The 24,498-nt window shown below is 40.6% G+C and overlaps 1 protein-coding gene across 8 annotated transcripts in view; it reads right to left on the bottom strand.

Moving 5' to 3' along the window:
• ARID1B (AT-rich interaction domain 1B) overlaps positions 1–24,498 on the bottom strand; it is a 440,842-nt gene that overhangs the window by 41,858 nt on the left and 374,486 nt on the right. For all 8 annotated transcript variants that reach the window (XM_033144054.1, XM_033144053.1, XM_033144061.1 and 5 more), the window contains one exon: positions 7,538–7,683. In XM_033144054.1, the coding sequence (XP_032999945.1) occupies positions 7,538–7,683 (146 nt within the window). The remainder of the gene's footprint in view (positions 1–7,537; positions 7,684–24,498) is intronic.

Genomic DNA, 24,498 nt, shown 5'->3' with positions numbered 1-24,498 from the left:
ATTTTGACCTCTTTTCTAACAGTGAAAGAACACTATTGTCACAATTCCAGCAAATTAAGGCACGTGCGTGCACACACACGCTCTCTTCTCCAGTGACCCTAATGATCCTGCCCACAAACTACAAATATATAAAACATTAAAAAGAAGAAGATAACAGTGAAATCTGTGATTGAAAAAGAGTTGCAATGTAGAGTGAATAGGTTCCAAGAACTAGCCCCAGGCTTTATTATAAGAAGTTGAAAGTCAGAATAATTTAAAAAAGAAAATATGGGTCAAGGTCCTGTTCCAGCTATATACCACACCAAACTTAGCTCACATGTGAGTTAAACTGCAGTCAAGTATCATGAGACTGTCCTACAGTCAGGGATCTGTATTCCTGGGCTAGATGCCATGCTTGTCCAGCCAGCCACCTATAGGAGAGGCAACGGTGATCATTATGTGGAAAAATAGCCCACAGAAAATCATTAGACTGAATTTTGGATTCTTCAGGAAGAACCCAGGTCGGGACTTAACAATTCTGGGTCCAATCCACCAGAACCAGTAAAAATATTTGATTACATTCACTTCCCCTTCTTCCTCCAGATGCTGCTGCCTGATGCCGTCAGACTACCAGCCTAGCACTGTCTACTCCGACTGAGGAAGGAGTCCCTTTCAGTCCTCCTAAACAAGATAGTTCCATCTGGAGATTGAACGTACAACTGTCTGTGTGCAAACCATGGGTGCACTACCACGCAATGAGTTTAAAGTCATAACAACCTGGTGAGGTAGGTTTGGCTGAGAGATTTGCCCAAGACTACATGCTAGACTTCATATAAACCTATGTTCCAAGTAGCCCAGTATTTTAGCTGCCACTGGCCCAATGTGGTCTTAAGCCTTTGTAAGAAAACGTTCAGATAGTTTGTGGCCTTCGATTTTAACTGTGATGCTGTACCAAGGTGTTTGGGGTTGTATCAAGTGAAACGTGGAAAATCACACCCTATCTGCTAGAAAAAGTAAAGGGTGGATTTGATTTGGCTTTGAGGCAGGAAAGAAAGAGAGGTGACTGCTCATTGCTTTGTTTTAAAAAGGAGGGTTGGTGGGTGGAATAGCTCGTGTCATTTTTCTTGCGGACAAAAACATACAGAAAAAGCAAGGTTGCTGTGAGGAGAGTAAATGTGTATCTGCAGCATAATCTAATGGCAGTTACACACACACCTGCCCTTTATTTTAAAAGGGACAATCTGACCCAAAGCTCTGCAGGAGCTCCAGTTCATGCACATACTGAATGGAGCTGTATGGGACAGTTTTGTGCACCATTTCAGCTCCTGAGATCTGGTCCTTGCACAAAGGCTCACTTTAAGCCCAGTGAATGAGCTTGGCAGCAGAGCTCCATATCAGAGTACCGGTATATGCCCAGAAACACCCCCCCCCCCGGATATTTCTGCAATGTAAGGCCATCTTTAAAAAAATGGATTCTGAAGTCTGAATCAGTAGGAGACAGATTATGCAAAACTGCATGACTGCCCAGCCTAACCAGCTTTTCACAGCACAGGATCTCTGTGCACTCACTAGTTTTTCCCTGTGTCTGGAACAGCTTCATTCGCTCAAATGTGATTCTGTGCATGGATTTCCTACTGCTGTAAAATACTGAGGATTTCTGCACTGTATACCCGAGTGTACACTGAGCTTTGGTTTGAGGCAAATGGCTGCAGAAACTGCAAACGTGCTTTGGTTGAGACACAACTGGACTAAGTGACAGGAAAACCACAAGAGCAAAAAAATAATAATAAAAAGAAAAAAGAAAAAGTAGATGGAGTAACACTTTTTGTGCCTGCAATAAAAATTGATTATAAAAACCTACTTGCATTACAGGTATATTCAGATGCACCTTGTAATATCACACACTGCACTACCATTTTCACTAGAATTCAAAAATGAAATTAATCCCCACCATTGTTAACAAAAAAGGGGGGGGGAGCCTTCTGTTCATCTGTCTTTTTGAAGAAATTCCCTCACTGCTTTCTCATAACCCACCCCCCTGGCATTATAACTGAAGAAACAGTTGTCATATTCATAGTCACACTGATTCTATTTAAATAATTATTTGCTCACTGAAGCCTATTACACAAGGGAGGCTTTCTTTCAGAGCATGGGGGCTCTACACTATTTAAAGAGACGTTTTCTGTATCTGCCATGTTTTCTTAATGGAACAGGGAGATGGCTGAAGTGACAGTCATCTAAATCGGTATCTGTAGCACTGTTTAAATTCCACTGGCAGAGCTGCAACTATTATCTTTTGATTTTTCTGTTTCCTGCTCCAGAGCTACAATTTGGGGGCAATAGGGACATCTCTGAAAATGCTGGTCATCTTTCCTGTGCCCATTCATAGTACATATGGGCATGGGTGGTTATAGGACGAATGCCGGTTTCAGGTTTGGCCATTATCCTGAGGACTATGTTTCTACATGTAGCTGAATCTTTCTATAATGTGCTGCAGGAATCACATGAGAACAAGTGTGCTAATAGTGGTTAAGACCATTAGTCTAAGGGGGGGGGGAAGGTATACTGGACTAGAATTGGTCTGACTCAGGTTGTGCACACATTGCTGGCTTAAAACAGAACAAAATTGTTCTTTTTTGCTGTGTTTGCACACTACTGTACATGTCAGCATACTTTGATGTGTATCAAAGTTGCCTGCTCGATCTTCACACCACTGGGTTGAGACAGGGGAGGTACCGGTATGTCTTTACCTGATGAGCAATTCTCAATTGGTATTGAAGCTGTTTTTGGGGGGGGGGGGTGCGCATCAAAATGCAGTATTTGGTGACTTTGGGCCATTTACTATCCCAGGATTGGTGTGTGGATAAAAGGTGGGGGGGGGGAGAGAGAACCTTGCACACCATCCTGAGTTTCTTAATGAATGAATAGCCTGGGAACAGGGAGATAGAGATAACAATTTTTCTCAGGTCTTGATGTAAAGCGATGATGATTATATACATGAATGATGGCAAAACTTATATTTAAGTTAGTTTCTGGAGATGAAATCAGACATACAGAATCCATTTGTTGTTCAGTCGTTCAGTCGTGTCCGACTCTTCGTGACCCCATGGACCAGAGCACGCCAGGCACGCCTATCCTTCACTGCCTCCCGCAGTTTGGCCAAACTCATGTTAGTAGCTTCGAGAATACTGTCCAGAATCCATAGGAGTCACTTAAAAGTACCGCCAAACACCACTATGGTTGAACCCTGGAAACTGCTTTCAATGCTAAATTCAACCGTAGTACATAAGTAATAATAAACAAAGAGAGTAATTTAGATTAGGGATAGAGTGGCCTTCCTTCTTCACTGAATAATTTCACTCAAGATCTGGGGGACTGAGGCTTCTAGGCAGCAGGCCATGCTATCTAGGGAAGCTTGAGCTTAACATCTCCCTCTCCGCCCACTTTCTAAATTCAGCACTGAATAAAAGAGGTGGGCAACTTGTGGCTCTCCCTATGTTGCTGGATTCCTATCAGCCTTCGTTATCATGGCCAATGGGCAAGAATGAGGGGAACTGTAGCCCAGCAACAACTGGATGGCCACAGGTCTCCTGCTCTCTGGTATAAAAGTTTATGATATAAGTTGCCCGCACCCACATGCCAAGGCAGTTATCACATGGCGGAAGTCAGCATTGCCATCTTTATATAGCTGCTTGGAAATATGGGAAGTGCAGGGATGGTAATGCTAGGCTTCACCAAATGATCAAAGCCAGGAGGCAGCTGCCATATAGGTCATTCTTAAATGGCTGTCATGAGGCTCCTGCTTGTCTGAATCTGCCCTTGTTTCTCCATCATGGATTTGCTAATGTAAAATAGCTCACCAGTAAAATATTTTCAAACTATGTGCACCAGTACCAGTCCTTATAATGATGCCAATATATTTGCTTAGAGCACAAAAAACTGTAATGTTTTGTGATGCTGTGCTTTCACAGCTGAGGAAATATCCTCCTCTCAACACTTCCTGATTAGTATGTTAAGTTGTTTTGTGGCTGTAATTTGTTTCTTTAAGCTAGCTGTACTTTGTAGAACAATTTGCGGAGTACACATCATAGGCCCCTTCACATCACATTATTTATAAATCTACTTACATTTACTTAACTTCTGGTTTAAGGTAAAACATATGCCAGAAATTAAGACTTCTGAAGCTTTGTCTATATGAACAGACTCAATTAATTATATCCCATTAAATATTTGGTATCCCAAGATTGCTTATGTCCCATCTTCACAACTAAAATGATGGAAGCCTTTTCTGTAAATTGTATCAAGGGTACAGAATTGCCAGCTGCTAAATCAAAGTTTACACTTCAGGGACACTTTTGAGCAAAGTGATCCTTCTCAATTGGCTAGAGTCAATTCAACAACCTGATATGTGATCAAAATGTGCTCATGGTCTGGAAAAAATGTTTAATTGATCTGCCTAAATTCAATCTGAGCCTTGACCCTGCTAAGATTTCAAATGCCCTCAGTGATCCTGGATGAGTGCTATTGCAACATACATTTTTGCTTACTTCAGTAATTTTTTAGGAAGGAGATAAACGAAGACATCTACTATACGCCTGTGTCATCTTTGAACATGCATGTAATAGATTTCATCAGCAGTTACTAAAAAATCATGAAACAAGTTATATCTACAAGGGGGAAAATAATTTCTTGTGGAAAACAAAAATAGAGAAGTTACAAGCTCGGACTTCTGGAAAGCAACATAAAATTATTTTATTTTCTTGTAGTAGACTGAGGGTTGGAAACTGGCTGTGGAGTTTTATTTAAAATAGAGTGAATTATTGTAACATAGTACATTTTGGGGGGTTGTTTGCATGATCTTGATTATGATTGCTGGTTAAAGCCATTGTTTTAGTCTGTCTGTTCTTTTTTACGGTCAATGGCTGAAACAAATAAACCACAACAAGCACTACTACCAGTGCACATACTATATTTTTACAGGACACACCATGGATTAATAAATATGGAGGTGAAAACCTCAAAAATGCATAAACCAAAAATAAAAAAGAAATAAAGAAAGCTCTGATACATGGTTCAATTATTTTAAAAATTCAATATTTTGGAATGCAGAACACAATAAAAATACTGACTACTCCATACAAAAGACTGCTAGGATAAATGGTTTTGCACTGAACAGATTTCCACCGTATGAAATAACGAATGGCTGAATTATCTGAACAAAAAAACCCCTCTGTGAATCTTCCTTTAAACTGGTTATTCCTTTGCAATACATAAATCTTCTTAGGCAGGGCACTCTGCCATCTGTTTGTTGTTGGTTATTTTTCCAGCTCTGGGGGCCAGAGAAAAAGGGGCAAAAAATTACTGCTGCTAAACAGCAAGCCAGGATTTATAGTGCAGTTTCAATGCTCAAAAGTAATTTTATTTCATCCAGGCAGACAAAACACATTACTACATAACCCAAACACAGTATTACCTGGGACAGCTCTGGTCGGGGGAGGGGGGAGCAAGCTATTATCTAATGGCCTGTTCAATAGATTTTTTCCTTTTCAATTGAAGTAAAAGTGTGCTGCATGGGCAAACAAACGACCTCCTGCCTAACACTAAGGGAAGCAATTTTATTTTACATTTTAAAAAAAATCTCCCTGATTAACAATCTGTATTCTTACCCTTGCTGAAGACACAGCACAAAACCATTATAAATAAGACATGTGGGAATACCTCTGCTAAACTGTTGTCTAGAGAGTAGAAAAACAGGTATAATGAGACTCTAGGACAACAATGTGCATTTTCAGCTGTCAGAAAAAGAATTAAACAGGACCAATGTTTGGCAATCAAAAACTTTAAAATGTTTAAGAGAGCTGGGTGGCTGGTTGCGTTGTGGAGCAGAATCAAAGAAGCTGTACATGTTTTCAATACGTGTATGTGGGGTGGGGGGGGGAACCCTCTGAGTTTTGTTACGAGGCAGTTAATTTCACAGTCGACATAAACATGCTGCTTAAGCAACAGGCAAATCATCTGAAAGATAGAACGGGGGTGGGAAGGCAGGGGGAGAGATAATAATATCTACCAGCATGTAACACCTTCATAAAAGTTTGGAGGAATCACTATAAAAAGTAAAGACAGAATCAGCTGGTTCTCACATTATTCTTTTAATGAGGAAATGATTGTATTCAAGTGCTCCCCTGTCTGTTTTGAAACTTAGGAGGAGACTATAGGCTTCTTTCCTCCAGCAGCCAAGTAGAGGCAGCAGTAGCAGCAGCAGCAGGAAAGGATTGCCCACTAGCCTTACTTTGGGCTCCTGGAGAGGAGAGAGGAACCAAAACTGCTGCAAGAAGCAGGAGCAGCAACCAATTTGTTTTGTTTTAAAAGGCAACTGAACTCTATTTTCGCTGGCAGTGGTGTCCTGAGCAGATAAGCACAAGAAGCCATTGCTAGATTTGCCTTAAAAACAAAATAAAATCTAAAGGTGCTGCTGCAGAAAGCAGGTTAGTAACAGTGGTTCCTCTCTCCAATAATCATGAAATAATGTTAAGAAGTCATCTGCAGCCCAGCAATTAAACCCAATCACTCTCTCTGTCTTGCATACACCACATTATACTTCCTGGATTATTCCCAGCAACCATGTAAAAAGCAATAGTTTTAGGACAGGAGTAACCATTTTTGCCATCCACCACAGCAATACATGGTTGGATAGCCTTGCCCTCTATGGTTGTATCGGACTAAGTCACACCCTGAGTAGTCCCACTGGAATCAATGGTCTTGTTAGTAATGACTAACTAAAGTCCATTGATTTCAGTAGGCTTATTTGGAGTATGACTTAACTGTAATTAAAGGAAATCTAGTTACTATGCAATTGCACACTACAACATATTAATGAATGTAATAAGTTGGGGATGGGAATGAGAAAAGAAATAATGTATTGCTAGGGAGAATGGTTTGAGTCCACATCAAATGCAAATGAGCACTTGAACAATCCCACCAACAAACAGATGCCTGGCATGGTATTCCTGCAAAGAAATATAAATGGAAAAGACCCTTTGTTAATTTTATTTGTTTTGTTCATTTTTTTTGTCTATTTCAATGAGTGAACATAATTACTGGGACTTCCAGTAATTACTTTATTCTGAACACAGTGAGTGACTATTGGTACCTTGTTGTTCAGGTTTTTAACCTAAGAGGATGTCAGTTATGTTGCTTAATTACAGCAGCACCAGCTTCAGAAAACCTACTACATTTTAAACAAAACACAGTCTTCTTTCAGACCTGTCAGTTTTCAAACATGCCATGTTCACATTTTCAAGGAAAAATAGAAGACGACCTAAGGGTGTAACATACGTAGGATTTGATACAATAAAAGGAAACTCCTGTGTTAAGGAACACAGAACCAGCTGCACATGAGAAACCTTTTGCACCATCCAGTACAACCTAATGTACTCAGAGGTAAGTCCCACCCGGTTCAATAGGGCTTACTCCCAGGTAAGTGGATATGGAATAGCAGCCTTAAGGGTGTCTACCTTGGAAAAAAAACAGCCGTTCCTGAAAAGTTACCAACCATTACCTGTGGAACTGTTCACCATGTTAGGTGCCATGCTGTAAGGAGGAGCTTGAGGGTTCATCAGGCTTGAGTTGTTGTTCATTGGCTGGGTGTAGGGAGAGCTGGATCCCATAATGCCGCTCTGATTGATGACAGGAAAACTGCCTTGCCTGAGTAAAGAGAAAGCACACACACGTGCACAAGCTCTTATTATGTTTCTTACTGCACAGGACACTTTGGTTAGTCACAGAATTCATACTTTAGCATTCACAAACACCTAAGGAAGAGGCAGCCAGTTAGTCTTTGCCTGCATGAGGAGGGGACTGATTTGCTGGGAGCTTATTACTGAATTAGTAATCAACATTTTGGGGCTCGTTCTACAATCCAAGCTACAATCAAGTACCATGCAGATCTTTAAATGGAAAATACATGTTACTTTAAAATGGACACAGCTTAATATTATATGAGGTTCAAGTTGTTGTGTGGCTGACATGTAGAAAGTGATGGAAGCATAGGAAAGAGAGAGAAGTGCTTGCCATTGGTATACGAAGAAGAAGAAGAAGAAGAAGAAGAAGAAGAAGAAGAAGAAGAAGAAGAAGAAGAAGAAGCCAGGGCTAGATAGCTCTTAAAAAGAAAAGTTCTTTTGATTCCACTTTGCCTACCATACTACAAAAGCAAGCCATGAAGACGACAATTAAACAAAAATAGAAAAGGAAAGGAAAGAGATGCAGTTACACAAATTGAGTGGAGCTATAACACATTAATCCAAAATTGTTTTCACAAAAATACCACTCCTTGCTCTACTACCTAATACTTGTGTGGTATACATCTGCCAATAACCCCACCCCAAGCAGGATAGGGAGAAGAAGAACAGACAATCTGCCCAGATGCTGTGCCACCTGCCTATCTTCTACTTGGATCATGTGGAGATAGAAGGGCCCTCTGAGGGGACAGGGTTGAGCTGGGTAGGGGATATGTGGTTCAGTCAGTTAAGGGCTGCTCAATTTTCTGGTCATTCCTTCAGCTGGAGGTGTGTTGGCTGTCCTATCAGGCAGATGTCAGGTCTTCGGATGCTGCTTTGAAATGCAAGGTCAGTTTATAATAAGATCTCCCTCATTCACTAGTGGCTGACCTGGCCTGTATAACCAGGACCTGAATGGGGGCAAGCTGGCTAGTTGGCTCAGCAACAGGTAAGATTTGGAAGGGGAAAGGGGAAGATGAACTTCTGTGTAGTCAACAGGAATTCAGTATCTTTGTCCTGGTTTCCTATGTAACTAACTGCAAATCTAGAATGTTTGAATCTTGTGCTGGGTGAATGGAACAGATTGGGGATTCTGCGAGTGTACCATTTCCCCCACTGCCTAGCAGCCTTCCTGTGTGAGCTGACAGAGGTGGTACTGAATGTGCTGGTGAGGCCTTCCAGGCTGTTGGTCCTGGAGGTCATAAATGTTCACACCAAGGCCATGAGATCTAGGGCGGGCCAAGACTTTATTACCATCATGGGCTATCCTAAAATGTGATTAGAACAACAGTTAAGAGGGTGTTCTGAGAGAGAGGAATCTTACATCTGTTTCTTTGTCATGGTCAGAGCTGCTGAGGATGACAGTGACTTTTCCCCTCTGCAAGAATGAAAACAGTGAGGGTGGTCCAGCCCTGGAACCTGATGAATCCTTATGGATTCCAGAGGACTTTGGGGAATTTCCTGGCTGATATGAATAATGCTCCTATGGAATGAAGAGATGACCTGAATGGTTGACATGATCCCTCCCAAATGTTCTCCTTCACTTAGAAAAGCTTGGGTAGCTTCATGGTATACCCTGGAGTTGAGGATGATGAAGAAAGCTGTGACATTACTTGAATACAAGCTGACATATGAAACTGATCACTAGTATGTGCTCATTTTCAATGGTACTCTGTGGCAGCAAAGATGAACACATGTTTTCTCACTGCCTCCATTACACACTTTCACTTCTGTTTAGCAAAGCTTCTCTGGGTGGTCTATAGCATTCTAGCCCTAATAAGATTTTGGAATCAACAATTGCCTCCTGCATTTTGTTTGCAAAGCACAATAAATTTGCTTGCATCCACTATGATCTGGACTCCAGAGTTTTGGTAGGTCAACTTGAGGTGTCCAATGTGCTATCTGGTCCAGCATTGTTGGATTAGTTCCAATTGATGCAGTTTGAGGATGTGAACAAGATGTTTGAACAGATCTGTGAAACCACTTACATGTTTGATTCTTGCCTTTCCTAGTTTATGAAATCTTGTATGGGCAGGATGATTGATTGGGCCAAGGTGATAAATGCCTTATTATGAGAAGAGGTAGTCCCAGGCTGCCTAAAAAAGGTTGTGGTTCTGAAAAATCCTTATTTGGACCTGGAAAATCTAAATAATCATAAACCAACTGCAAAAGCCCCCTTCCTGGGCAAAATTTCCAAGTCCTGGCTCTCTTGGGTTAGGATGATTCTCTGATCCATTTCAGTTGAGGTTTAGGCCTGGATTTGGCACTGAGACTGCCTTGGATGATCACCTTTGTTAGGAGAGAGAGACGGTGGGTGGGTGATGTTGTTTCTTTTCAGTATCCTCAACCATTGAATACTTTTTAAATTGGGGAAGCTTTGCAGTGGTTCTGCTCCTATCTGGATAGTCAAATTCAGAAGATTATGCAGGAGATGAATAGTTTACAATGTGGGTTCCACAGGATTCCCATATATCCCTCTGGGATATAGGATTGCATGTATGATTGAGAAAATAAATATGCAGTTTTCTTTCTACTCTGTAAATGCAGTCAACGTGTGCAACATGAGTCGTCCCCCCTCAATACTTGTACCAATGTGAACATTGCAACTGAACATTCAGAGATAAGCAGGAAACTATGTTTTTTTTATTGTTTTTAATGTTGGAGTAGGTAAAAAAGTGTTCTAATTAACACTAGGTTAAATTTGTTCTTGATACCCTGGGAACTTCCCAAGATGTAAAGAACATGTGGCATAAGCAAAGAGAATTCTTTCCAAGTCAGTTTTGTCCTTTGCTCTGTGGAAAGCAAACTTTCCTCATTTTCTGTAAAGAGGCAAAGGATTTCTTTTGATATGAAGGAGACAACTGGCATACAATGTCATTCCCCTGACGAAGCTTGTGATGACATGTAGGGAAAAATATTAAAAATGCACAGTTGTGCAATTCTCCAAAGGATAATGACAAAAGGGGAGGGGAGAGAGAAAAGGAACATTTGGCATAAACTTTGAAAGACTATCGTGAAATCAAGCTTTTCTTATGTAAATATGGTATCTTTTAAATTGTCCTAAAAACAGAGGCAAAACTGTTATGCAGCATGAGTCTAGGTTGACACAATCTCCTTGCCCTGTAACAAGAGGCCTGTTCTGCATTAACAAATGCTATATAGTTATATACTTGAAATAATTTGTGTTGTAAAGGCAAACCTTACATACAAAAACAAACAGAAAACATATTATCTGAAAATGCTAATTATCAAAAGGTGAGTGATCCTCATGTAAACTCAGATCTGGTTAACTCAGGTCTCCTCAACCTTGGCCCTCCAGTTGTTTTGAGTCTACAATTCCCATCATCCCTGACCACTGGTCCTGCTAGCTAGGGATCATGGGAGTTGTAGGCCAAAAACATCTGGAGGGCTGAGGTTGAGGAAGCCTAAGTTAACTTAATGTAGCTCTTTGGAAATAACACTATAGTTTGCAATCATGGTTTGTAAGCAGGAGCAACACACAATTTGACTGTTTGGATAAAATGGCAAGCTATGATTTGCTGAAAACCAGGTTGGGAAGCAGCATGTGACATTATTGTTACATTTGTACAGCCCTTATGCAAATAGCTTTTCGTGTATATAAGGCTTTGCATGGATTAATATGATAGCAGAAAAGCCTTTTAAAGAGAAATTCACAGGCATGATCTTATTTCCAGAGCTGGCCCGGCTGTTAGGCAGGGTGAGGCCACTGCCTCAGGTGGCAGAAGCCCCCCAAGTGGCATGCCTGCAGGTATACTGCTTGCCCCATCATCTTGGCACTGTTTCTTCACCAGCCGTAGACATGGTAGCGTGAGCAGGAGCAGCGGGGCAAGGTGGTACTTCCTGTTTCACCTTGAGTGGTGAAATGGGACGTGCTACCCTGCTTACTCCAGTATGAATATACTGATACTATTGATACGTTATGTGAATATCTCTCCCCCCAGACAGCTTCTTTAACAATGGGGCGCCATATAAGGCAGAAAAGTTCATTCATCTGGTGACCCTAATTTTTTATTCCAGCCAAGAGACTGAAACTGCCTGTCAAAGAAACAGGATATGGAGGTAGGATATCCATATAAAAGGACAATATTTCACAGCCACATTTAAAGGAAGAAATAGAGACCCAAAGCTTTACTCAATGGGTAATAATATTATGAAACTACAATTCTGAAATAGACCACCATAAAGCCAATTTTATCTTCTGTGCTCTATTTGGAGGGTTCACCAGTTCAAACCAAGGAGGCAGACATACACACAGAGAGAATATCTGAAAAATACAACCTAAATTACAGTGCACCACAAGCAGAAAATACGGGACATGTTATTGACAGCAATACTACTGATTTGTACAAGACTAGAACAAGTTTAACACGACCTACTTACGCAATTTGGGTACTGCATTAACAGTTAAGACAAACCTGAAGTGAAAGCTTCCAAAATCCTCCTTGCAGCTGTGCCAGAAGAAAAGGGAGACTGCACAACCCTGAGGCTCACTGTGGCTTGTTCTTGTCACACTAAACTATGGTTTAGTGTGACATCTGACTGCACACAGTATCTCCCTACCCATGTCCTGGTAATCTGCCTGCTGGATTACCATGTCCTGGCAAACTGCCAGCTGGATAACTACAATATATTAAAAGTAGGACTGCCTCTTAAAAGGTTCAGGAGCTGCAATTGGTTACAGATTACAGAACTTTGACTAGCATAGTTTATTCACTTCATATCACTACCAGTGCTAAATTTTATCCACTAACTGCTTTTCTGCTTCCAAGTCCAATTCAAAAGTGCAAGTACTGATTTTCAAAGCACAGTGGAACAGTCCCTTGCCATATATCTGTCATGTAACACACAGGGAAAAAAATATTTTTAAAGGATGGATGTCTAATTTTTACATTTTGGGGCATAGATTAAAAGCATGAATGTGGTATGTGCTGAACACACAGTAATCAAATGTCCTTTTTGATAGTGAATGGCCCAAGAAAATGGAGTGAGCTTAATGGCTTAGAGGGGCATGACCACACTTCTTCCTGAGCCAACTTCAACCACATTGGTCACCCATACAATTTAGAAGCTGTAAAAGCAGACCCCTGTCCCAGAGGAAATCCAGGACCTACTCTCCCAACTACCGGTATGTTCATATTATGGTTAGGTTCCTGTGAGTATAGAACAGTCTTCACCAACCTGGACTTCCAGATATTTTAGAATGGATGATGACTTGGGAATGCAATGTCTTCTGTATGACACTAAGTTGGCAAAGTTTACTATAGAACAAAGCTAATCTCTTATCTGGAAGTTCCTAGGTAGCTGTATAGGACAGTACTTTGAAGAGGGGTATTACTTTTGTTGTAGCAGCAACATGTAGAGAAATGCATTATTAACAGTATTACCTTGACGTGCAATGCTCTGGTGCTAACAAAGATGGAGGCAAAAGGAGGAACAGGGGCCCTATTACAACTATGAAGAAAAGACTAGGTAGCAGAGGAAGAGATTCTAGTGGTACAGGGACAGGTCTGATTATTCTGATAAGAAAATTGAGAGTCTGACAAGATTAGACAAAAAAGGCCTTGGGCTACATGCAAGATGTAAGTGGATGATAGTCAATTGGGTAGCAGAGCTCAAAGATGGGCATAGAAGTGACAAGAATCCTAGTTGGGAGTGCCTGGCAGCAGGTGAGAGTACGAAAGAGACCCAATAGCTGAGGAAAGATCACCAATTCCCATAGGCAAAATACAGGAGGAAGGGGTAGAAGAGCTTTTCCATGTTAATATTTAGTCAGAAGCGTTAAAATACTTAAGGCCTTCTTCAGACAAGAAATATCCAGGCACGAGGCACCTACAATCCTGCTTTCAACATATCTACTTCATCCGACAATGTAAAATTCCAAATCTTACCTGCCCAACAGTCTGGATATAAATTTTGGTACTAATGTATTTTTTGCATGCCTATTATATATAAACTGCATATACCACACTCTGCATACAATATAGTAGAAGGACCCAGGGCTTTTTTTCCTGCTGGAACTCACCAGAATTCCACTCCGGCACCTCTCAGGTGGGCGCCATTGCCATTATAAGAGAACAAGGGAGGCATTCGTAGTGAGTTCTGGCACCTCTTTTTCCAGAAAAATGGCAGGACCTTTACATGAAATGATAGAGACCTACAATGTGTTTTATGCAAAAATCTGATTTAGGATACAACCTAGAACTCTAGATGACTAAAGTGTCCTAGGGTATAGCCTGTGACAGGCAGCTTCCAGGACCGAGGGCATGAAGGAATTTTATCTTTTCTTTCTGACTCACTGTTACTCTTGTTTTGAGTAGAACGATAACTGAATGTGACAAACTGTGCTACATCCATTCTACAGTATGAAGTAGAGTCCATTAAGAAAGAAGCTGAGATCACCAGACTCATTTTGATTAACCTCCAGGCCACTCAACACCAATAAATATGTTGCACAGCAAGTGCTAAATATATTTATATATGCTTAAGGTCATAGCATTATTTGTTGGTTACTGGAGAAAGGGAGAAAGGGAGGAATGTTTCTGTCACTGCTGTTTCAACTGAAGGGCTATTTGCTCCACTCTTTCTGAAGGGCTTGAAAAGAACTTGGTAACATGCCTTTAGTCTCTCCTCTGCACCCTAAACTCCACTGGTATGTGAAGTTAAATTAATATTAGTTGTTGAGATTTTAAAAACCAGTTTCTAAACCTATTGTGGCATTTACAGATGAAAGTCTAACCATTCACCTGTGAAACACCTATTCACTTATAATACTTGAAAGATGTAAACACTGAGGCCTATTGAATCCTGATTCTGCAGCATTAGCTACCCATCCCAATTTAGTGTCATCTGAAAATCATCTTATCATCCCCTCAATTCCTTCACCCAAGTCGTTTATAAAGACATTTAACAACAACGGGTCCAGGACAGAACCTTGCAGCACTTGCCACTTTCCCCCAGGGTGATGAGGAACCATTAGTGAGCACTCTTTTGAGTTAGGTCAGTTAACCAGCTACCAATCCACCTAACAGTTACCTCGTCCAGCCCACATTTTACCAGCTTCTCCCCAAGAATATCATGGGGGACTCTATCAAAAGCCTTAGTGAAATCAAGGTATGTTACTCCTGGGTACATTCCCCTGCTCCTCCAACTTTGTAACTCTATCAAAAAAAGAAATGAGATTTGTCTGGCATGACTTGTTTATGAGAAACCCAGTTTCCAGTCACCAGTGCCATCCTAGGGGCTTTGGCAAGCACCCCCCCAGCACCGCATTACAAGTCAACAGTCCCCTTTGTACATTACATTGATAGTGTGGGAGTTGTGCCCACCCAGCTCCTATTCACACAGCTTAGGTAATATGAGAAGACCTAGCTGATATGCAAAGAAGCTATGCTTCAGCTTTCCCCCAAACACTAGTGATACCCTCTCTTGGAAATTGGGTTAACCGGAGAATGGGGAGTAGCTGCAGCACTGTCTAGGACTCCTTTCATTATTCTAGTGGCGCAAGGAGGAAATGTGCTAAAGTACCACAATCCTAGGATGCCATAAGATAAGTACACAAAGTTATGAATGTGCTATTGCCCTGCACATGCCTATTGCCACATGTGGTACTGCTGCCACGAAATCAGCATGAGCTACATCCTGGGACTGTTATCACAGTCGGACCACAGTTAATTCACATCAAGGAGCTAAGCTTCTCAAAGGTCAAAAATAATAACTAAAAAACATACTTCTTGAAAGGAAGTACAGTACCAGAGGCTAACCTTCTGGTGCCTGCATGTGTGCCTTAACTTCCTTTATTCTCTGTAGCCTATCAGGATAGTATTTGCTCCGTCTCTTTCTTGTCCTACTGCTTGAAATGTTTAGTTTGTGCCAGCTTCACCAAGGAATTGGATTGTAGCATCTCAAGAGGGTAATTTGTGTTAACATTTTAAGCAGAGGTGTTTTTGAAAAACATTCACACACTGCAAGGGCGCCCCACTTGATTACAAACCATGAAAATGGCTGTTAGGATGCACTCACAAATCAGTGTACTGACCAAATTGCCCTGTGCTTTATCTGCGCCAGGTCCGCCACATGACAATATTTCCTCTCTCTTTTAAATGTCAAAGGATGATTTGAAGGGTTGTTATTTAAACACACTGACCTGCACAATAACCAGAAGTACTTTATTTAAATCTTTCTTGAGCTGGGTCTCACCATAAAAAGCTTATAATCTGTCATACCCTGACATCAATGGGCTATTATAATGAGAGCAATTCAGGGGGTGAGACCTGCAAACATATTTTCCTCCTGGGATTCTCTTACACTCTCTCGCACGTATAATTTTGCTATGGCTTTACTTGCTTGCCACAACATGAGCTTCCAAGGAAGATACTGCTATCAAAGAAAGCAGTGGAGTGCAAGAGTTTATGACTCTGTGTGCAAGACAGAGAGAGAGTGGAGAAGGAGAAGAGGACAAACTCTTGCTCTGTTAACTACAATACTATCAGAAAGTAAATATGAATTGTAAGAACTGATATTTTTAAAGACCAGTATGCTAGTTTAAAAGATATCAGAACAGGCATGCAAGCAAGCAAGCAATGAAGCCAGAGCTACATGCGCCCTCCAAAGCGCTCATGAAGTCTCTGCATGGGTGTGTAGATTTTCTCATGATACAGATATATATCCAGCTGCCTCATAGAGACACAAGACCACTGGGCATCTATCAAATGAATACTGTCTAACACAGCAGTTCTTTAGGGCTGCACTGCATGCAGAGTTATTTTCTCATACCTGCTACCTAAGATGCTTTAACTGAAGATGCTGGAGACTGAACCTGGTCTTATGCAGATAAAGCATGCACACTTCCGTTGAGCTAGAGAGGAGACAGCAGCTTGTTCACATCCCTTTGGACGTGGGAAAGCTGCCCACTACACTGAAATGAAGCCCTTGGGGTAGAAGAGCTGTGTATGCACTTTGGGAACTCCTGCGCCTGCAAGTGGATCAAAGCATTAGGGCATACATTAGCTGGCTTGGCTGACAGTGGGTGTGATAGATGTAGATGCTACTACGACATTCAAGTTAGAGCTATGCTAGACAGCATATAAACAGAATTAACCTGGAGCAGGTGGCTTAGTGCCCATGCACCAAAGAAATGTGCACTAATTTGCTGTTATAAGGAAAATAAATAAGGCATAGCAGCTTTTCTCAGACTACTTCCGAGAATCCAAATATATATATATTTTTATTTATTAAATTTATATACCGCCCTCTGTCACAAGATCCCATGGCAGAATAAAATACAGGATTTTTAAAAAAAGTTTTAAAACAAAAACAACAAAACAACACCTCCCCTTTGCCTGTGCAGCATGAACTAAGCATTGTGAATACGGGGATGTGCTATTCAATACTGACAGTAACGAATCCGCCAGATATTACCCCCACTCCCAAAGCACCCAGTGTTTTCTGGCTCATAGGATGGGTGAACCAGACCAAGCTAGTTCAAATTTGGTGAAACACTGTCGCAAATCTAATTTCAAGAGTATTCATTTATGGATCACCAGCACCACACAAAATAGTAGTAGTAGTAGTAGTAGTAGTAGTAGTAATAGGAGATTATTATTGCTGTTGTTGTTATATGCCCTCCACCAGCAGGTCTCTGAGCGTGTCACAATTTAAAATTCAGAATTTAAAAACCCTTTCAATTGGCCTATAGTAACAGCAACAGGGTGTGTTCTGAAAACGCACATCTCAAGTGTAAATAAAAAAAAAATACAATTTCTATTTGATCATTTTTTATATAAAGATTAGTTTAGTTTAGGCAAGGGGTGACTTCAGTCAGGGAAATGTGGAGCTAAGCTCACAGGCACATACTTTTATTATTCAATTCTCAAAGAATTAAAGAAGTGTTTTACTTAAGGAAACGTACATTTTTTGTGAGTTTTTACCGTTGTCCTATTTCTCATATCAGCAGTCATACAATTTCAATTGGATTGATTGCATTGCTTGTGGTTGGCCACTGTGATCTCAGCACACTGGGAAAACTATGCAAACACTTGTGATCTGTTCATGCCAGCATGTCAAAGACTCAAATATTTTCAGAGTAAATTTTAGTTGGCTGCCAACACAGCAAACACAATAGAACTGATGCAGCAACATGGGAAGGAAAATGCTACCCCAAATAACTAAAAGTTACAGAAACACAGCCCAGCTGTGTATTCTTTCACTTGTTTGGTAGTCAGTAATGCAGGCTGTTTGGTCTGCTGTACAGCTACGCAAGGGGTATCATCAAAATAATCCCGTCAGGCAGGTTAGATTGAGACTATAAATCATAAATCATAAGTAACTCTGGAGTCACATTCCCCTTCTTCAGGGAATGAAGGACTCCAGCTTAGCAGCGCTAAGAGAATCACAGTCTTCTCTGCTCTTTTTAAATAAAGAGGCTCATCTCATAGAAAGAGTAGCTAGCTAGTAAGACAGAGTTGCAACTCCCATTTAAGACTAAGGATGACTGCTGCTGTAATAACGAAGTCTGAGCCCTGCTCTTATGGAGACTCCTGCATTTACCTGTAGCTGTTCAGGGTACAATTGAAGCCTCTACTATGCACTCCTGAGGCCATCTCTCAAAAACAGAACATACGAGCGAGCGTTATGGACAAAGAAGGGTTTTATCCTGGGTTTCCTGCAATCAAACCCAATGTTCTAGCCGTAAACTTCAGTGGCTACAACTACAGTTTATTTTATTTCGGCTTTAAGCCCATAGACATAACAAACAAGAACAGAGAAAACGCACACATTCTGATTTTCAATGACTAGCAACAGAATAGGTTAAAAGATATACAAATTAAATAAATTATAATGGAAAATTTCAAGTTGTGAGTGGCTACAACTACTACAACAGTAATATATAAACAGATAGCAGACTTACGGTATTCCCCCCCCCCTTAGTTACAAGACACACAAGACAAAGTGGAGGGTTCCTCTAGATCAGGGCGGTCTAACCTTTCATGTAAAGTGGGCTGCAAGAGTACATACTTAGACATGGAACCTGCGAGTCACACACTGCATTGGGGAGTGGGCGGGGGGAGGCCAAAATTTGACACACACCCTAGCCCCTCATGTTGCCTTACGTCATATAAAGTTGCCTAAGCTAGTGGCCAGGAAATTAAGAGCTACATTTGTAGCTCAACTCTGAATGTTCTATTTTGTTATTTTTTTTTACCTTCCTACCTACCATACAAATCTGAAACAAAATGTTTTAAAAACATATTTGTTAGAATAGAAAACAAATCAAAATAAGCTATCATGCTGCTATATCTAAAACTTCATGTATTTTTAGGTGCTAAAACTGCCTTATGGCATTATCTTGAATTTTGTAATGTATTCTGTTTTTTAAAAAATGAACAAAAGATATGTTCCAGAAACAGAAAAAGAAGTTCCAGCTGGAAGAAAATAGTTTGGTATTTTTGGTAAGGGAAAGGCATAGGTTATATTAAAAAAGAATCCCATGAATTTTGCTTGCTGTTCAGCTGAAAAACAAAATAGCAACTAGGATATATATTTTATCTTTAATTCAAAAGTCACTTACAACTACAGGAATCAATCCACCCATTAATGAATTGAAGCCAGCTTTGAGGCAAAGAGGAGCAGCTGTTTAACAGTTCATAGTAACACTATGCAATCACTTAGGCCAAGAAGCAAACTCCATTTCATCCAACTGAGTCTACGAGGGGATTTGTTTTTGGAAGCTGAAACATAGCTGCTCTGATTGGAAGTTATTGCTTGGGTATCCAAGCAATACTAATGGATGTATTTCAGTTTTATTTACTAAGATCCCTTGGATCGCTAAATACGAAAATACTAGGATGAGGATTCAGTGTAAAGGAAGAACCACTGTAAGACCTGGTAGCTAGCTGCACACTTTAATAGGAATGACTAACAGTCCTTTGTATTATCTCTGATTTGTTACTGAATTACTGTTTTGTGATATTTTACTGTGCTTTGATATTGTTGCTAGCTGCTCTGGTAGAAGGAAAGGAGGGGCATAACAAAAAAAAAACTACAGTAATTAATTATAGAAATTAGGATGCTGCTGCACCTAACATGAAACACCCTCCACACATCTTGCTACTTTCATTACCAGCAGGGAAAGTTTTACACCGATGTTCCATAGGACACTAAATTTGATACTGTGAGTGGGATTTGTTCTAAAGATAACACTTCCAATTTATCCAAATGAGGCTGAAAAATAAATAAATCACTACCTTAGTTTAGTTTATTGTGGGGAATTCACAACTGGCAGTCTTACATCTACAAATGTCCTGGCTTGCATACATATACAAACGTGGATGGGAATATTAACCTTCTTGTTATGCACAGCAGCTGCAAGTAGAGAAATCACCATATCTCAGCTCAGAGGGAAGGCTAAAAACAAAGACCAACCCCAGACTTCAAAACGCAGGAAGAGATAAAATTAAAAAGAGGATTTATGGTGCTGCTTCAACTCCTTCTGCTGTATAAGATGTGAATGCCACGAGTGTGCTTTTAAACATTATTATAATTTTAAATCAAGCTTTCAAGATCAAATGGGTTAAACATACAGACAATGCAGTAGCAGTTCAGCATGCTCTGTGTGAATATTTAAATTTGCTACGGGGAAATCCAGCCCTACCAAGAATTATTATTTTTTACTTAAGCATTTCGACTTCTGAAATCTTTTGCCCTGTTTTCTCCTGCTTGACACTTTAATGCATCATGCTTGTTAACTGTATTTCCTTGCCAGTGGCTCCTAGTCCATCAGCAGTCTTGCATGCTCAAGGCTCTGGAGGAAATATGGAGAAAATGCTTTGCTAGCACTAGCAATATGAAAAATGAATTACAAATACAGAGATAGCACTGGAAAATGCTGATGGAGGACTCAGCTGCGTGTAAAAGATTATATGTATCCAGACTCATGCAGTTTACATTGCTAAGAGAATCTATATTCTGAACCCATCCATACAAAGAACAACACAGTTATTCTGGATTTACAGTAGTACAAATCCAAAAAGAATATGCTACTTGGTTCCCCCCTCTTTATCACCTGAATTGAACTTCACCAAAGCAGAAACAACCAAATCCCCCACTTCCTTGACTCTGCCATGTTAAGTCACAACCATTTTGGTCACTGGCCTGTGTAACACAGGCAGCAAAAGGGAACCCACCCCCAGGTTCTCTCAGCGCTTCACAGAAACGTAATATTCACATGATGGTCATATATGAGTATTGCCGGTGGTCAACAAAAGAGGTTTTAAGACTCTGTCATGGCAAATCTTTAAAAATGTAGTATAAACACTGAGAACTGGGAAACACTGGCCTGCGAACGCTCCAATTGGAGAGCAGCCTTTACCAAAGGTGTCACGGGCTTTGAATATGCTTGAACTCAGGATGAAAGGGAGAAACGTGCTCCGAGGAAGGCACACTTCGCAAACCCTCACCATGATCAATTCCCACCCAGAAACCTATGTCCCCACTGTGGAAGGACGTGTGGATCCAGAACTGGCCTCCACAGTCACTTACGGATCCACTGTTAAAACCGTGTTTATGGAACTCTTACTCAGCTACGAGTGATCGCCAAATAAACAGATTTTCATCAGGTGCATTAAGTAGACTGGTGGCCTGGCATGATAAGGAGTCAGCTTTACTCAAAAGTAAGTGTCACTGGTATGCATGACATGCCAAGCCTATCCTTGCCTTAGCAAGACCACATGAAGATGCAAGCTCTGAAAGGAGCTTGCAGCCACATGACTCCTCCCCTGTGCCAAGCCAAACTTTGGTTTAGCATATCATCCAAACCAAGACTCATGGTTAATCTCTCTCCTCACTAACCATGCGATGTAACCAAAGTTTGCTCTTGGTTACAGTTTGTGGTTAGTGTGGAGAGAGATTAAACACGAGCCAGCCCTATTTCAGATTACACACTAAACCAAACTTGGACTTCAGAATGTGGCGGGCAACAAAAAGAACCAGGGAGAAGCCAAGTAGCTGTGAGTTTCGCTAAATCAGAGTCTGGTTTAGCAAGTTATGCAAACCAGGCCAATTATTTCAATGCACCTCAATTGCAAATAAGTGCACGCACTACTGAACCCAGATAGTGCAGTAGGCCTACAGGCTGAGAATGTGGTGGGTTTACGAAGACTGAAGTAAACTGAAACATAACGCAATTAAAATTATTATTGTCTATTGCAGTTCATGCTACTATGAAAGACTGAGGCTTAGATCCATATAAGTGCAAGGTTCCATTTGCTCAATATGAGATTTTTTAAACTACCTTCCAGTGGCAATCCCTACTCTATTTGAAGGAATAACATTCTGCATGTTCAACAGACATAAAAATGAGCCATGATCTCTGTGTACAAAGAGGAACACTTTAGTGCAAGCTTAGGCTCCTCTCTATCCAAGACTTAGTGTCTTAAGTGGTAAAGTATCAAGGAATCCAAATAAATTCTCTGTTGCAACTGTGCATTTCCTTTCGACAAAATTACAGCATGAATTGACAGCTCTAATATAGGGTCTAGCATGGGAAATTCCGGCCCTTATGTCCAGGGAGCTTCAGCTCATGCTGAGCCCCTGCAAGTCGATTCAGCCAATATAATCCAGTGTTGCCCATGTAATATGCAAGGATGGCTTCTCATGGAAGCTGTTTTTGACTGTGCCCACAGGAGACCCTTCTGACAAGCATTTAGTAAGTTTGCTTGTTCGACTGATTTATATACCAAGGTCTCAGGGCAGTGCACAAGATTTAAAAAGATTTTTAAAAGTTTTGGATAAAGAGAAAAGAAGCCCTCACTCAGCATCTAAATGAAAATTTGCTATATTCAGATGCTTATGAGTTTTAACATGGTGACCTGACCACTAATTGCTGATATGTCTTAACTAGCCAGTACTTCCAAACTTTAAAATGAAGTGCCTACCTTTTTTTTAAAGAAACAAATAAGATTCTGAGCATACACATTAAAACATTTTTGTACCAATTGTCTGAACTATAATTGGGGTGGTGGTGGTGGTAGCATGGCATAAAGTGAAATTCCTTCTGTAAAAACCTCCTCTTGTACACATCACAATACACAATAGTTTGGGTCACTGTATGTTCCCCCCAAAAACCTATGACATATGTAAAAATATAATATTCAAACAGTGCACCTCTGCAATACTACTTTTGTCCAGTCTGGACTGTGAGGAATATCTGTTTTCCTCACACTTAATACTGGGTTTGCATATTTGAATACCATACCAATTCCTGCAATTTTTGTATATGTAGCATATTTTACTATATATACAGGCAAATGTCGGAAGGCATTAGTCATTTCACCTAAGACACTTGGCAATACCCTGACATCCAACATAGCCGGCAGCTACTTTCTGTTGGAGTGGAATCACTTAACGTATTACCAGAAATTACCTACAATGACGCATTTGGACATGTATCTTTATGCTTGATGGCAGGAAGGCAGCGCTAATTAAAAATAAATAAAATCCATGTCTATGGTACTTTTTTGTAACCTGCCCTGGGACCACTCAGTAAAGGGTGAGCTAGAACCACAAATAATAAATACCCGAATCTGTGAATCTCTCCTTGTATTCAAAAACAAAACAGGGAAACAAGAACTAACACAGGAATGCATACTGCTTTAACTCTCCCCCTCCTTTACTTCTCTAGGAGTTTCAGAAACACTGAAGATAAACACAAAGGAAGTGAACTAAAGCTGTGTGAGTCCCTTTGAGCTCACTGATTTGCAACGGAGAAGGCTATAGCATTTTGTGCCGGCAGATTGCATCCCCCTTCCATTTCAACAAACAGACCCCAAAAAGGCGTAAGCCTCCCACTGCTTGAAGGCCTTTATTAAATACACACCATCAAATACACTCCTTTTTTGAAGTGTTACAAGCTACAATGTGTGTGCTCAGCAGAGTCTATCAGAGCCAATGTGTCTCAACTTGGGCACCCATCAAGAGACATTCAAAATTGGAAGCCCCTTAAAATTTAATCCCAAGTTTATTTGTTGCCTTTATTACTTCTTCATATCCAACCCGTTGAGGAAGTCTAAAGCTCAGTTGTTGTTGCCATCCTTCATTTTTATAGTGCACTCACTGTATCCTTCCATGGTAATTGCAGAGATTTGTCACATGTGAGCATACTCTCCTTATCCATAATATACAGCTTCTGAAAGTCTTGGCCAGGACAAAAACAAGAAAAAGGAAAAGGAAAGTGATTTAACTCTTTATGGCTTCCTGCTTTTTCAGGGTTATTTGCTGATCTCCTAGAATGGTATTACTCTTTGGCACCACATCCAAACCACACTAGAGAGAGGCATGTCTGCTTAGTGGTGAATATAGTGTTCCTACATAATATACCATCTGGGTTATTAAAACAAAAAATAGTTACCGTTCAAGAGGGTAACTACTTCTTCTGTAGAGATGTCTGAATGATGTTGCTTCTAAAACTCTTAGGCTGCAATCCTAACCCTCCTTACCAGGCAGTAAGGCCTACTCAATTCAGTAAGAGTACTTCTGAGTAGACATTGTTAGGACTGCACTATTAACCTTTCTTTTTAATTAGAAGGGTAGCATTCTGCACCAGAATACAGGATAATATAACCTATTGAATCCCTGATCTTGATTGTTCAAGTTCTGCTTAGCCGGCATTGATTTTCTGCCTCACCAGAAGTGAGCTTGCTCTGATGCATGCCATTTAAATTCCTTTTAC

This window comes from Lacerta agilis, chromosome 3 (assembly GCF_009819535.1).
Source record: "Lacerta agilis isolate rLacAgi1 chromosome 3, rLacAgi1.pri, whole genome shotgun sequence".
Classification (NCBI taxonomy): domain Eukaryota; kingdom Metazoa; phylum Chordata; class Lepidosauria; order Squamata; family Lacertidae; genus Lacerta; species Lacerta agilis.
This window is presented reverse-complemented; position numbering and strand designations above follow the sequence as displayed.